Source organism: Haliaeetus albicilla, chromosome 16, assembly GCF_947461875.1.
Source record: "Haliaeetus albicilla chromosome 16, bHalAlb1.1, whole genome shotgun sequence".
Classification (NCBI taxonomy): domain Eukaryota; kingdom Metazoa; phylum Chordata; class Aves; order Accipitriformes; family Accipitridae; genus Haliaeetus; species Haliaeetus albicilla.
The window spans coordinates 6,829,085-6,844,215 of NC_091498.1; the positions used below are offsets into that span (position 1 = coordinate 6,829,085).

The 15,131-nt window shown below is 43.4% G+C and overlaps 1 protein-coding gene across 10 annotated transcripts in view; it reads right to left on the minus strand.

The window, feature by feature from the left end:
* The window catches only part of PUM1 (pumilio RNA binding family member 1), a 79,321-nt gene extending 64,400 nt beyond the window's left edge, over positions 1 to 14,921 (minus strand). For 8 of the 10 annotated variants that reach the window (XR_011328064.1, XM_069803379.1, XM_069803371.1 and 5 more), the window contains exons 1-2: positions 14,768 to 14,921; positions 10,203 to 10,576 (exon numbers count right to left, since the gene is read on the minus strand). Coding sequence is in view for 9 of the 10 variants with exons in the window: in XM_069803379.1 (XP_069659480.1) it covers positions 10,203 to 10,565 (363 nt within the window). In the remaining variant the exon portion in view is untranslated. Of the gene's footprint in view, positions 1 to 10,202; positions 10,577 to 14,767 lie in introns of those variants that run through there. The other 2 variants (XM_069803377.1, XM_069803376.1) reach the window with 1 other exon arrangement.
* Between the last annotated feature and the right edge of the window lie 210 nt (positions 14,922 to 15,131).

The following is a 15,131-nucleotide window of genomic DNA, read 5'->3' on the forward strand; positions in this document are numbered from 1 at the left end:
GTGGAAGCGCATACCCCAAAGCAGATTTGCCCAGTGCACTGACTACGAGCCACACTGAGAAACTGGAGTAAACCCACTAGATTGCTTCGCTTCACCAAGGCTTAAGCCAATTCAGTCTCTCAAAAGCCCTCTTAACCAATTTCCACCCTTGCTCCGAAAAACATGCAATAAAGAGACAGCTGTATTATTCATTGCACATTCACTCTAGGTCAGACCTCCAAATCTTATTTTCAGTCTCCTGAATAAAAACCCTTGGCCTCATACATGCTGAGGCTAGAGAGGCCTTTCCAAGTTTCAATAGCAGATATCCACCGCCTATTTTAGAGGGGACAAGCCAAACCACAGAATGCTTTCTGCTCTCACCTACTGCAGATTGCAACAACGCAAACCAATTTCTCTCTAGGCCAATGGCCACTTTCAAGACTCAACCTCCCAAACAGCAGAAGAGCCTCTCAGCAGCTCTGCATCAAACATACTCACTGTGGATTTTCCAGCCCCTCAAGCAGCACACAGCTAATTTATGTCAGGTAGCCATCTTACACAGGACAATCACACTTTTTTTTTTTTAAATAAGATTAGAGGGCCTCACCATTGCAAAACTCAATGACAGCAGCTCAGAAGCAAATGCTTTCCTGGTCCCAAAGCTACACAGACACTAGGTTCTTGTCTGTATCTGGAACACTTTTGAATTTATATAGCTGTACCAGAAACAGAGAAAGCAATATTCCAGCAGCTAAAGATGTTTTATGTGCTGGTACCATTTAGTACAGGACCTGCTGCTCAGCTACCACACCACAAACCCAGGCAAGACACTTTTCCCTGCCTCTGAACACCCCCTTCGAAACATACTCTGTCACAGATATAGCCAGCATTTGGAAGTTTTGCAACTTTTTTCTTATAGAAGAGCAAAGCAGACTTAGGCAATCATTCCAGGCATCACCAAAGACCCAAGGGTCTGAATTGCTCACAAAACAGGTTGAGAACAGAGGGAACAACTTACAGACAAAGACCAGGACCAAACCTCTTCTGTTACACCTCTAACAAGCCATCCCAAAACAGGGTGTGATGTCCCCAGTACTAAAAAGCTGCAAGGCAGCAAAGGATCAGCAGGGGAAACCTGCAAAAGCACCAGTGTGCCCACAGAAAGAAGCAATAAACCCAAGCACCTGATAGGACACACTGAACTGCTGGTACTGAAAACTCCGGTTAATTTTAACCTAGCAAACAACAAGGCCTACAGGGCTAAATGGCACTTGTCAGAAGGAATTCTGCAGTCAGTTAAATTAACAGGAACTGGGGCCCCAAACTGTCCTTATGATTACTAAGCAGGGATTTGAAGGACCTAACAAATTAACGAGAGCAACAGTATATTTACCTTTTGGATTTCCAGTACCATATTTTTTATTCTAGAATAATCCAAGGGGTTTTTTTTCCCCAAACTGATAGCTACCAGCAAAAGTAGCTGAATTGTAATTTTAAGTAAATATTAATGTCAATAATCAGTGTTAATACTGCACCTTATATTAAGCAAACATGGTTGCTAATATGACCTTTACATATAAATTCGAAGTGTAATACTGTATCACATTTCATGGTCTGCAGGTATCTCAGGGGATTGTACGCTAGCCTTATATATTAAGGAAGCCTCGTTTATGGAGAATTTATATTCACCTAGACAGACGCACAGCAAAACTATCAAAGGCTAAGTTTCACTCTCAATCACAAAGGATTTTTTCTTCCTCCTTATGTAAGTGATGTCTCCCAGTAAGAGAAAGGACAGGTGGAATTAAACAAAGAAGAAAAAGCCAAACATACAGGAGAAAAAACAGGCAAACAAACTAGAAAATCCTTTGGAGAAAAAGAAGCTGAGAAATAACCAACTGATGATCTAAAAATTCTAGCTGATGAAATATTCTAGCTGATGATCTAAAAAAATTTTCTCTAAAAGTGTACCATGAAGCCTGAGGGTTTATGATTTTTATTTTATTTTTTGATGTTGGACAACATTAAACAGATCAAATATCTGCATTTATTAGCGGTAACAGCAATTGAAGAGGACTTAAACTATCTATTTCTATTAAGCCAATTATGTTAAATAGGGTAACCAAAGCAAATGAAGGCTGCTTCTGTAAGCCTCAGTTCTCCAGTTTCTCCATTTCCCCTCTCCCTAACGCTGCTACCCATGTGGCCCCATTTCAAAGACTGCCTTTCTCCTTCCCCTGCACTTTCTTATGCCAGGACCTATCTAGCCCCCAGCTGTCCCCCAATTCCACTTCTGACCAGCAGGCAAAACCCCCAGGACAGCATCTGCTAAAACAGAGGAACTGCAGAGACAGGATTTCATGAAGTTGGAACATGTAAATGGCTGCTTTCAAAATTTCTTTGATCTACAGTAAATTACAGGGTCGACTGCAGCCTTCAGTCCTGCCAGCCAAGCAAACGAACTCCAGTGTATCCCACAGATACTACCATAAGGAATTCTGGACAAATCACCCTAAACTTATCTGCCATCCTGGCAAACAAAAGCATAGGCAAGGGCCAGGCGTTGTGACCACAAATCCACGGGAAGGGGTCATTCTTCAGTCTTTGCCGATGATGCCTGTGCTCCTGGCGAGCCTGGCGGGAGCCCTCCAACAATTTTAGCTCTGCACAAGCTTGATGGGACCACCTTGCTATGAGACCACTTGTTTTCCTTTTCTACTCCTGCAGAGTAATGCGGGAAATCGTGTTACTGTTATACTTGTCAGGATAGATCAAAACGTTACGATTTCTCAGCTCCTAAGATGAATAGCATTTGTTTGTTTCTGTGAGAAGACAAGAGATGAGACATTACAAGTTCTCCCTCTTTGCACAGGTACATTATGGGCGCTTACCTAGAGCACCTCAAAAGTGTGATTATTACTTGGATATTTATTTATTTTGAACTCAAGTGCACTCTGCAACCGTGAAAAGGCAAGTGTCTGTAAAGTTTCCATCCATTAGGCCTCCACATTTTAAGTCTTGCTCAATTTGTAATAGAAAAAAAAAGAAAAAAACAGCAAAACAAAACAACCCCAAACCTCTTTATTTTCTAGTAAAACATTCCTCAAAAAAAGGTTGACATTACTACAAGAACACCAGGATTGAGGCAGCAAGAACAATATCAAAAACATTCAGGCTGCTGCCTGAATAAAACATCCTTAGAATGGAGAAGAGGAAAGAAAAAAAAAATATAGCTGGTTGAATAGCCTAAATACTTGTAGCACTTGATTTATATACTCACAAGTTGTTAAAGCCTTTTAAATTAACCAAAGGTTTACAAATTTCCGATGGAAACAAATGCCTCCTACTCAGCTGTGGGAGACTGCCTGCGTTTGTCTTGTTTGAACAGCTCACATAGCACGTTATTTAAATAATATCTACCCTGCATGCATACACACACACACACACACATATAGTATCTAGGAGAGGAAAAAAAAAGTATTTACCAGCTGACAACAAGAAAAGCACCGCACACTGTCAACAACAGGCTTGCCACTAACAACTAGATCCAGGGTTAAAATATGTTGTTCCATCAACTGATTACAGCACTATTTTTAGTCCTCTCCTATAACAATAGTCGGTAAAGAAAGAATGTGAAGTCACAAGTATTAGACAGGATTAGGTGGTTTAACTACTATTTTTGTAGTAAAGGATTCATCATTAGAATTGCTACTACCATTAGCATTCAAAGCAAAAAGCTATTGAAATTGCAGATTGGCTAATGCTTTACATGGCATTTAGCCAAGATGATTAATGATTCAGGGTACAGAAATAAATGCAAGAAAGGCAGCCTTTCAGAGTGGCTCGGCTTAGTTAGCTAATTATGTTTTTCCTCAGATATTGTTCACCAAGGGAAGTGCTTCATTAACGTGGAATTTAGGTTACCCTGCGATGTCTCAGGCACATATCTTTGGGGTGCAAACTTCCAAAATATTGGATTACAGAAGAAGCAACCTTAATTTTGCCCTGCTGGAGCTGGCAGTACCTTGGGAAAACAGTCTTCTGCTTCCCAGGTGCATGTCTGGATCAATGTTTTTGCGCAAGCACTCAGGGCTACACTAAGATCTGGCTCATTTGACCCCTGGGAGGGCTTTTCGTTTCACTCCTACCCCTACTCTGACCTTCTAAGGTTTAAATTCAGAGGGAAAAAGGTGTAAAGAAGGGACACAGCAATGTCTCATGCCAGTGCGAAGCTCAGTATTTGTCAGAAACAGATGCAAGCAGCCCCATGCCACAGCGCCTGTTGGCAGCAGGACGAAGGGCTCACTTGAGGGTTTAACAACAGTGGAGTTTCACCCCAGCACAGAATCAAGGTCTGAAGCACAGCTTCAGTACAAGGTAAGTAACACGGCCAGATGCTCCCAATAAAAACAACTGCCCTAGAACAAAAGTTACCCTTAGCAAAGGAAGAGGAGTAACATGATATCTGAGAGCAGATCGCTTGACAGGAGGGAATGCAGCATCACATGACATCCGCACACAAAGGCAAGTTTGTTCATTGCAGACCCACAAGATCATCATACAGAGAAGACAGCTTTAAAATTGTCTCAGCATACACCTATAAGCAAGTTTTCAGACACAGGCAACACTCGATTCAATGCTCTGGAACAGCCCTTTGTTAAGGAGATTTTCGATCAGCAGTGAAAATTAACCGTGCCAGTTTGCAAGGAAGAAGCTACTGTGGATGGATTATATGGCTTGTATCTTCTGTAAAGTTTCACTCATTTACAAAAATGCTATGAGTATCACAACCTGTTCTGCAGAAGCACAGATAGGTCACACCAGATCAGCAAACCACGAAAAAGCTGATAAGGGGAAAGCAAAGTTGGAGAGAGGGGAGGAAGAAAACAAGCAGAAGCTATGCTCTAATAAAGCTCTATTCAAAACACCCTTGGGCCCAATATATTAACTGAAATACTTGAAGTCTTCTTGAAGCACTGAAATTCACAAATTCAATAGTATGAAAATACCTCTGCTCTTCCTGAGCAAGCACCACAGCAAAGAAGCAGACTACAAAGATGATATACCACAGAGAAATCTGAAAGCCAGCACATCAGGTCACTTGTGCAATCCCAACTAGAGCCAGATATCTTGCAACTGCCTGTCAAGGACAGCAAAACGTACAGATTCAGAGGAAGCAGAGTCTTAAACTGACTTTCTGAAGATTTCAGGGTGTTTTCTGTCCCCTATACAAGAGAAGGATTTTCCAATAACCAACCTTAAATATCCAATTTAGCCAATCTACTCATGAATGTATCTCAGGAGGAATTTTCAAAGGACAATGTAAAGCAGAAAACTAAATGAAATGTTCTGATCCTCCTCCCCCCAGAAATACCCCTTTACTATTGGGAAATCTCTGCAAAACAAAGCAGCCAAACTAGACATTTCATTTCAGCAATGCATTATGTTCTAAGTTATCTGGGTATCAAGTTAGCACAGCCATTTCAGTGTCAACTTAGGAAAAGCCCTAACCACTTCACTGTCATACAAGGAAGTACCCATGAAAATTCAACAGATTTAATAAAACATCTATCAGAAAACGTTCTTCAAGAACAGAGTCACGTGTTCTATCATGTGGTGTACGCGATTAAGAACTTGCTCCATGCCTTCAACTCTAGCCCAGACAACAAGCCACATTATTTGGACCACTGCAGCCCTCATATACTAGGTGCTTTCCCTAGGCAGATCAGGAAATCTCTGTCCTGAAGAGTTAACCATCACTCAAAACAGGCTTTCACTTTGGAAGAACAAACGCTAGGGCTTCTGCTTCCTTAGCTGCCAGGATCTTTTTAGAGGACCTTGCCACAACTCCAAGACAAACTCTGGTCATGGTGCCTGCCAACAGGCACCAAGCATTGTCAAACAACGTCAAATCCAGACACTTTCACAGCAGCAAACAGCACAGTTTGAGTAGCAGCGCTCTAGAAGAGCAGCTACCAGGAGAATTACCTTCTGTCTCCACTTGAATGCAAGTTCCCAGTTAAGAAGTTGCACACCCACGTTGCCAAAAGGCAAAACTGAGCACAAAACGCAGTCCCAGCCCAGTTGCTCACTATTCTTCACCAACTATGTGAAAAATTCCCCACATTCAACAAGACAATCCCTGCAGAGTTCTATTGTCTCAAATTATTAATTAAACATGCTCTCAAAGAAAGTAAATCCCTAAAATCATTTGCTTCTACTAAGCAACTCCCACATTACCCTAACTGCAACTCAGACAGTCTAAGTATATCCATTCACTGTAATTCAGAAAGGACCACCACGAGAGAAACTCTCTCTTCACTCTAGTTCAAGAACATACACGCATTCACAAGCCACAGGAGACCCCATCCAAGAAAACCCAGCCAATTTTCCTAAAAACCTGCTCAGTGTTGATAACTTCTCCCAGCTGAATCTCTCGACCATCTTTTCATTCCTCACAGGAGTAGTAGATGGCTGTTTGGATTTGTAATGAGATACGCAACCTTTCATAATCAAGACAAATCCAACCTAGGCCATTACTCATCAGGAGTCATCTTGCACCTCTTCACTCACCTATGTGAAGTTCTGATCTCTACCCATTTTTATGCAGAATAAAGAGCATACAAACACCGTAGTGCTACTAGCACAACTGTCTGCCCAAAGAGCCTGAGTAAGTGAATGACAGCCTTAACCTCTTCCAGTTTGAATCTTAGAATTACTGGTGGACATCGACACTCAGCTTCCATCTTGCTGCTTTTTGTGGATAAAAAGAGAAGACTACGTTTTGCAGTCAAGACCTGGCTGATGAAAGTGTCTTCCATGTAAAGTTTTGTGATTAAGTATCTGTAGCTGCAGACAGCTAGAATTTTGCTTAGGAGTTCAGAGATTCCAACCATTACTACAGTGTCTGCAAGAACAAAGAGGAATTTATAATATATGCCATTTGTGTGGATGACATATCGTTGATACCCAAATATGCAAAGTGACAGTAGCATCTTTAATTGCTTAATTTTATATAAAAACTCAGTTATTCTCCTGCCTTCTGGAGAAGGGAAAAATGCAAAGGAAGGAGAAAGTTTCTAGGTAAAATATAAAAAGAACCAACATTTTCTTTCTGTTCTCAACAAGAGAACCCCATCTACTTCCTTGGGAGCAACGAAACTTTGTCTAAGTCATCCCTAGTAAAGCCACTTACAGCTCAATTCTCAGAGCTGCTAGTCAAAGTATGAACAAATGACAAGGAGGAACAGCCAGCACAATAAAAAATGAAAAGCAAGGATCCCGTAAATAAGTCCTGACTCACAACACTCATAGCTATTTAATAACACATGACGAAATGCTATCATTTGGTAAAAATCACTGGAGTAGTATCACCAACAGACAGAGATAGATGTCTGTCTGCATACGTAACAAAGAAGAAACTGGGATTCAACAATTAAAAAAAACCTCTACCTTTAATTACGACCTCCCAAGCTCTAGGCAGGCATTAACCTATATTACCCTATAATTATTTTTTCTGACTTTCCATTATCTTTTATCTACTGAGTTTCCTAACCAGTCTTCAAGGCAGCAAGGCAAGGGCCCTCACTGCATTATCTTTGAAAGTCTAAAATCAAAAGTACAGTAACATAAGTGTATCCATAGGAAATTGAGACTCAGCAGACATCCATAATGATTCCCCACCTCTCTGCATGTCCCAGCACTTCCTTCCACTTCTATTCTTGCAGGATAAATTCAATTTTACCCCAGCTAAGCTCAAACTGAATTAAATTATTTTGCATGCATAAGACTAGTTCTTGCTCCAAGGAATTTAGAATTTAAGAAGCAGATGCAGAGGTGGCCAAAAAGTCAAAAGGAATGGCAGTATTAGGATTACATATATCCTGCATTCTGCTTCCCATGAGTAAAACCCCCGAGGCAAACAGAGAACCGTGGAAAAACAGGCACTCAAGAAAGGCTGAAGCTATAAACACACAGATAAAACTGCCCAGCAATCACTGGAATATATGGTATCAAATAAGACACATGAGAAAAGGGTTACTGCCCCATCTCAGAGCTGACTTCGAAGAAATTAAACACAAAGATTGGTTTAAGGATGCATACTGAGTGCAACACATCAGGACTATGTGACACATACATTACAGCCAATGCAAAAACCACCAGGAAGTAGAACAGATAAGGTCCCAATGTTAATTGTATTATAGTGGGTATTTCTCAAGCTTCAGATCACAGAACACATGGGGGAAAACGATGAAAGCATCACACAGAACCTTGTGAGCTTAAGCCTGCAGGCATATTTTGTCCATACAGCCTTCTCAGTAGTTTTCTGCCTCCAAAGAATACATGTGTTATTTTTTTAAAAGTTCATTTAAACTATTGTAAGCTAACGAGGTTTTTGTCTTCATTAGTGGTACATTCATTAATATCATTTCATTCAAGAAGTTACTGAAGAAAAATCAAGCTGAGGAAGAGCAACACATCTACTGACATGAGGGCAAGTCTCAATAACAGGTAGGATTCTTCTGTTCGAGTGAAAGTTTAAGTCTTCTGGTTATTAAAGAATGCAGTACAGAAAGTTCAAATACGAGCACAATTTTTAATGACCACAAGGTTTGGGTGTCCTGTCCCCGTCCCCCCATCTCCAGTGAGTTTTGTTGTCTTTGTTTTTATGGATTTTCAGAGAAAGAGTGATGAAAGTGTGAGCTGGAGGAAAAGAGGATTGAGAATTTCATGAAGTTCATTTTAATTCATTAAGTCATCTTTCCACAAAATGTCCAAACAAAAGCAGTCCCTGCCCAAACACCTCCACACCAGACTGCATGATAGTTTTTATTTGAAAAACTTAAAAGTTGCAGCCTTTCAGTAAGAAATTTTTTCTTACTGTTTCTTACACAACTTATAAGCACATTAAGATCTCTTCCATCAAGGTCTCTTGAAACAAGTTTTACATTTCATGACTGAAAACTTGGATACTTAACAGAAAAATTACATCTCATTTCAATGCAGTTATTTCCTTTAAAGTTAACTGAATAGTTAATAGTTAACTAAATACTGTGTTTCCACATAAGGGAATAACTACAATATTCTTCTGGCTGCTTAGTTCATATTGCAGTATTTTATGCCATTTTTCTTCCAGAACAAATTGACAGGACACTTGGGTTTACTTCTTTGGTGATGTACACACTGACTTCAGTGATGTTGCAAAATTCACTGCAATGTTTGCTTTTAAATGGTCCTGATGGCAACACATCCCCTGGGGAAGCACAGCAGAGGAACAAGGGCTTGTTCGCTTTTATTTGAAAAACTAGAGGCAAGAGATATTCATAAAGGTTGCAAAAGCTTTGTGTCTGCTGCTCTGACAGTATTTGTGGGAATCATTCATTTTTAAAATGTGCTTACACTTAAGTTCTGCTCCTTTAGAAGAGGAAGCACATCTCCTCCTTTGACGAGTTACTTAGAGGTCACAGCCAGAAAGCTAGAGTGAGTCATACACCCATTTAACTCACAGCACATCTGACAATGCAACTACTGAAAAGACTTCTAGTAAACACTACTACAGAGACACATTTTGGCCCACTACCCTTTTAGAAATGTTATGTCGATGTAAGAAGTTAGCTGTGTTTCTGAAAGCACTGTTCCATGACATTCTTAAGGCTGTTCTCTTCTCAGTTCAGCTAAGCACATTAATAGCACCTTCCCCTCCCAATTATAACCAGAAAAACCCAAACCCAAAACCCCAAAACAAACAAGCAAAGAAACCCAGGAAAACACATTACCAGCAACTTCCAGAACTGTGTTTTTCAATATTGGGAATGGTAAAAGCCCAACCTACATGCATTGGCAGTTTTGTAATACCATTACATAAGAATTATTTAACTACAGCAACAGATTTGAAAAGCAGCAGCACTCACTGCTATGGTGGTTCACACATCCGAAAAAAAAAAAAATCAATAAAGGGAATAATAAACTTTGCAAACATGCATTTGACTGTCACAGAGAGTGGATTGCGATTTCAACACCCTCAAGAGCAGAAACGTTTCAGCTTATAGCTACCAAGGCACAGCAATCCTGAAAAGAGAAAACAAAAAGTACAACTGTTGCCATTATCCAACCACACAGTAACCAGCTTAAGCTTTAAAAAGTGTCATTAAAAGCATCTATCATAAGCCCGATGCGTTCAGGTGTTGAGTTTGGAAACATTGAACTTTTTTTTTTTTTACCTGATGTTCTGCATGAATGTTATCCCCAGTAGGCCAGCGATGTTTGCTGTTATTATAGCCGCCTCCACCACTTCCTCCTCCCCCAAGCTGCTCACCATGCTGCCTCTGGAAGAAGTAATCCACCATAGCGTCGTCCTGGGAGCGGCCTGCAACTCCTATGGATCCAGGAACAGGACTGGAGTGTGTCCCTGCTGCAAGCGCCTGATTTGCAGCTGGCTGTTGCTGAGCCTGGGACCCTGTTCCAGATGTCAATACAACAGGCATGTTGGGATTAGCTGTATCTTGAGCGTGCTGTTTCAGGTGGGGGCTGAACGAGTCCTGCCAGAGTACTGCTTTTCTCTTCAAAACACACGCAACGCTCATTCCACCAACACCTACAGGGGGGTGAGGGGAAGGGGGGAGAGACGGCGAGAAAGAGAGAAGGAAAACATGAAATCCTCACAGCTTCAGCTTTACGTGTTAAATAACACACCCATCTTGACACTGGCAGGGAGACATCATGATGCCAAATCTGACGCCTTTTAACACAGTTATTTGCTCCATTAACCTAGCAACTAAAATATCACATAAAAATGCACGCTAGCCAAAAATCCCACATATTGTGCTGCAAAGTGTTATCAGTATACGCATGATTCATGTAAGGTGCCCATTACACTGAAATCAGAATGCCAATTTATGCGATGGACAAAATACCAACTGGAGTGCTGCCACAGAAAATTGCTAGAAAAAAGCCCCCGAAAAACCCGGTGGAACGCAAATTACACCATCAGTGCCTGCCGTGCTGTTTACACCTGACAAATTGCGAGGCAGATCTTCAATCAATACACAAGTCCCACTGTATCACGATGTGTTCACTCAGTCATGCAAAACATCAAGGCAACAGGTTTGGGTTTTTTTTCAAATGCAAACTTAAAATACTGGGTTTCTGCTTATACAGTTAATTAAGTCCCAAACACAATATGCACTCTTCCTGCAAACTCAGAAGCTGGCTTCGGTCATGAGATGGTAAAACGCACTGGCACGTTTTGTACGAGATTCCCTGGAGAAAAGAGCAGCTAACCTCTCGGTGCCTGGGATCTCGGCAGAACCTTCCAGAGCCAGAGCAGCCAGCAGTGCTGGTCCCGCTGTCGATGGCACCAGGGGAAAGCTGGACAAGTCGTGGAAACCATCCAACACTGAAAATGCCCCAAATGCTTTGCACACACCCAAAATCATCTGCGTGCAGGACAACTGGCAGACTAGGCTGACAGCAACTCAATAATTTACTATCCCCCCAAATATTTTGATAGCAGCACAAAAACACACAAGTTTGTTTGTTATTTTAAGACAACATTATCAGCTGATCCCGAGAGCAATAAAGACATTACACATGTGAATAGAAAAGTGTTTTCCCCCATTATGTAATCTCAGCCAATGCAGAGCACACACACAAATTGAATTTGTTTTCAAAGGCATGGTATAGTCAGAATTATTATTTTTTAGAAAGATTGCTAGTTTATGACTTCAGTTACCTAAATGCAACCCCACAAATACCACAGAGAGTTACAAGGATGAAACTGGGGGGCGAGGGGGGGGCAGCCCTTATGTATTCCCACCACAGCTGCATACCAGCACGAGAATGCTTTTACTCTTGTACCTTGGTGGCTGTAAACCTTGGCCCTGATCCTGACAGCAGCTCCAACAACCTGAAAGGCGGCTGTGTTTCCTCTATGCTCATCATAGTAGTTTTGAACTACAGTCAACTACTACAAGCAACTTCCAAGAACAATTTTCTAACAGTGGAGAGAGAAACTTGACACAAAAAAAATCCAAATCCTATCTTTCATCAAACTTAGTCAAGTTTGTCCCACTAATTGAGAACAGTGTTAACATTCAGAAGAAAATTACTATAAGAACTGCAGAGAGATTTTTTTTAACTGCACTTACAACATGTATTTGTTGACACACACACACAACCTCCATGGACACATAAAGAAGCAACTCTGCAAGGCTTTTTATATATTCAAAAACCTTCACAACTTAAATACCAGCAACATTTAACAGAACTAGCTCCTCTGTCTTTCAAAAAGTCTGGAAATCACTACCTTCCCCAAATACTTCATAAAACACTGTGACAACACCAGATATTACTAAATCTTCACTGATTTTTAAGAATCCAATACTGCAATTTCATGGCATTTTCCCATTAGTTTCCCTTTAATAAACATCATCAAAATCCTTCAGTAACATGAAATGAAGCAATAAAGCTCCTCTATGCAATAAGAAAAAAAAAATTAAGTAATTACTGGTAAGAAATTCACATACCACCAAGTTGGGTTATATATTAGGGGCAGACAATGAAATCTGAGCAGCCTCTATGAAAGGAGGTTACAAAAGTAATCTTGGGGCAGTCTTTAAAAAAATTAGAGAGAGATACTATGAATCCACAAAAAGTTTCAAGTATCTATATATTGTGACAAGCCCTGTTTCCAGTGGAAATACCACGAGGTACAAAGTTGCCAGTGGAAGTCTGCACAGCCACAACCTTACTTCCCTCCCTCAAAAGGCAGCGTACTGCAAGGCCCCTCTGCTCACCAGCACAAATGCATTTCTAGTTTAATTTGCACACAGACCGTTAATAATTGCGTTACTGTAAAAACTGGTGGTTTTTTTGAAACTCTAGAAAATCTCAGCAAAGGTATTATGAAGATGTGCACAAGTGCCTCCTGCTCCCAGACGCTTCCTCTTTCATCTAATACAGATGAGGCAGCTCCAAACACAAGAGAAAAACTTGGCAAAGGCGACATTTTGAAAGGGAGCAAAGGGGAAAAGAGCATTCTGGGTAGTTCAAGTGTAGTTCCAAGACGTGTTTTTATAGAAATGCCATGTTAAATGTAGCGGACAGCTGAATCCTGTCATTCAAAGCACACAGAGCATCAGAAATATGTTAAGTCACCTACACAACGCACATTCATAAGCTAACTGGCAGCTGCAAGACTCGCCACTGCTAATGGCTACTAGGACCCTTTTCATTCCCAAACTTTTCATAAAAATACATAATAAACTTTTTCTAGGTAAACCATTTGCTGGGAAGAGTTACGTATTTACAAACAAAGGCTTCTACATGGCTACAAAGCACTCAAAGCAGACAATTTTCCTCTTCCCTTGATAAAAACATAGCATGTAAATAAATTGCTCTGTGTTACCATTACAAGCAAAATACTTTAGAATATGGGAGGCCCCACAAGCAACAAAAACTTCGGAGACATCCCCAAGCAAGTTTGAAGCAGAAGTGGCAACGACGCTGAATAAAGTGGCTTTAATCCGCATAGCGCACAGCTACGCGTTCAGAGCTTCACCGCTCTTATTCAATATTCCTCTAAAAATAACAGATCCTATTAAAAAATTAAGGCACATGAGATCCTCATTTCAAAAAGTTCAAACACAAACTAGAAGAGAGTTTGGGTTGGGTGGGTTTGGATTTTGGTTTTGAAAGTTAGACTGGAAATTAAAGCACAGCCATTGTTCACAAGCTGTGTGGCCTACAAGAACTTTTAACGTTAAACCTTGTGTTTTCCTGAAAACCTGGGGAGACGCAGCAGGAAGCGGGTAAATTGATCACCGACCGAGTTGCTTAAACCAGAGGTAAAACATTGTAAGATAAATTCTACCCCTTACCCCACCTCCCTCGCTCTTAATAAAGGAAATTCCTTACTCATGATCTGTTTAATAAAATCTCTGCTCAGAACAAAGTTATTAAACATTGACCAAAAAAAAAAAAAAATTTCAGAGTATTTCTCAGGTTGAGGCAAGAGGCAGACTCTTCGAATTACCAGCGTGCAATTAAAAAGGGCCAAACGCCGTTATTACCCGAAAACGAGATAAAAACAAGGAAGAAAACCACACAAACAGAAAAACCCCAGGGTCACCCAGCACATCAAAAAGTATTGTCTGCGTTTTCCTTCCCTCCCACTTGCGAGGCACCGTCCCTCTGCTCTGCCAGGGACACCGACCCCCCCCCCCAGCCCCGCCGAAGACCCCCCCAAGGCCGGGGGGGACGGGGACCCAACCACCCCCCCACACCAACGCGGGGCAGCGCCGGGCCGGGCCCCCCGGGGCAACAAAGCGGGGCCTCGGCCCTCCCCGGCGGGTCGGACTGGGCCCCCCCCCGGGGAGACAGGGGAGCCCCGGGGGGGGTCCCCCGCCGCGGCCCGGGCCCGGGGGGAGGCAGGCGGGGGGCGCCGGCGCCGCCCGGCCGGGATGGGCCCGCGGCCTCCCCCCCCCCAACAATAACACCCCCCTCCCTGCCGGCCGGGGCGCGGCGGCGAGCGGCCGAGGAGCCGCTCACGGGAGGCGGGGGTCCGTCGAGCCCCCCCCCCTCCTCCCCGGTAACAATAGGGGCCAGGCCCCGGCCCCCGAGCGCCTACAAGGAGCCGGGCGGGAGAGCCAGGCGCAGCGCCCCGCCGCCGCTCGCCTTCGGGGCGGCCTGGCGCCGCTCCGCCCGGCCCCCCCACCAATATGGCCCCACCGGCGGCTCCGCTGAGGTGCGCGGCGCGCCGGGGGCCCGGTCCGGTGCCGATACTCACGGGCGGAGCGGTAGGATGAAGACGGATCTCGGCCCCCCCCAGGCCGCTCGCCGCCTGCCTCTCCCCCTGCCTTTCACTCCGACAACATGGCGGCCCGGCGGGGACGGGCGCCGCGCTGCACGCCGGGAAGGCGAGGCCGCTCCAAGCGGCGCCGAGCCGCCGCTCCCCCGGCCGGGCCGGGCCGGGGCCGGGCCTTGCCCGCGGCCCCTTCTCCCCCCCGCCCCCGCCAAACCCGCACCGCGCCGGCCCGGGAGCGCAGCGCGGGGGGACACGGGCCGTGCCCGGCACCCTCCTGCGCGTCCCCTCGCGGGTGTCGCCGCTCCCCGGCCGGGCCCGGGCTGGGTTGGGGCCAGGCCCGGGCCCA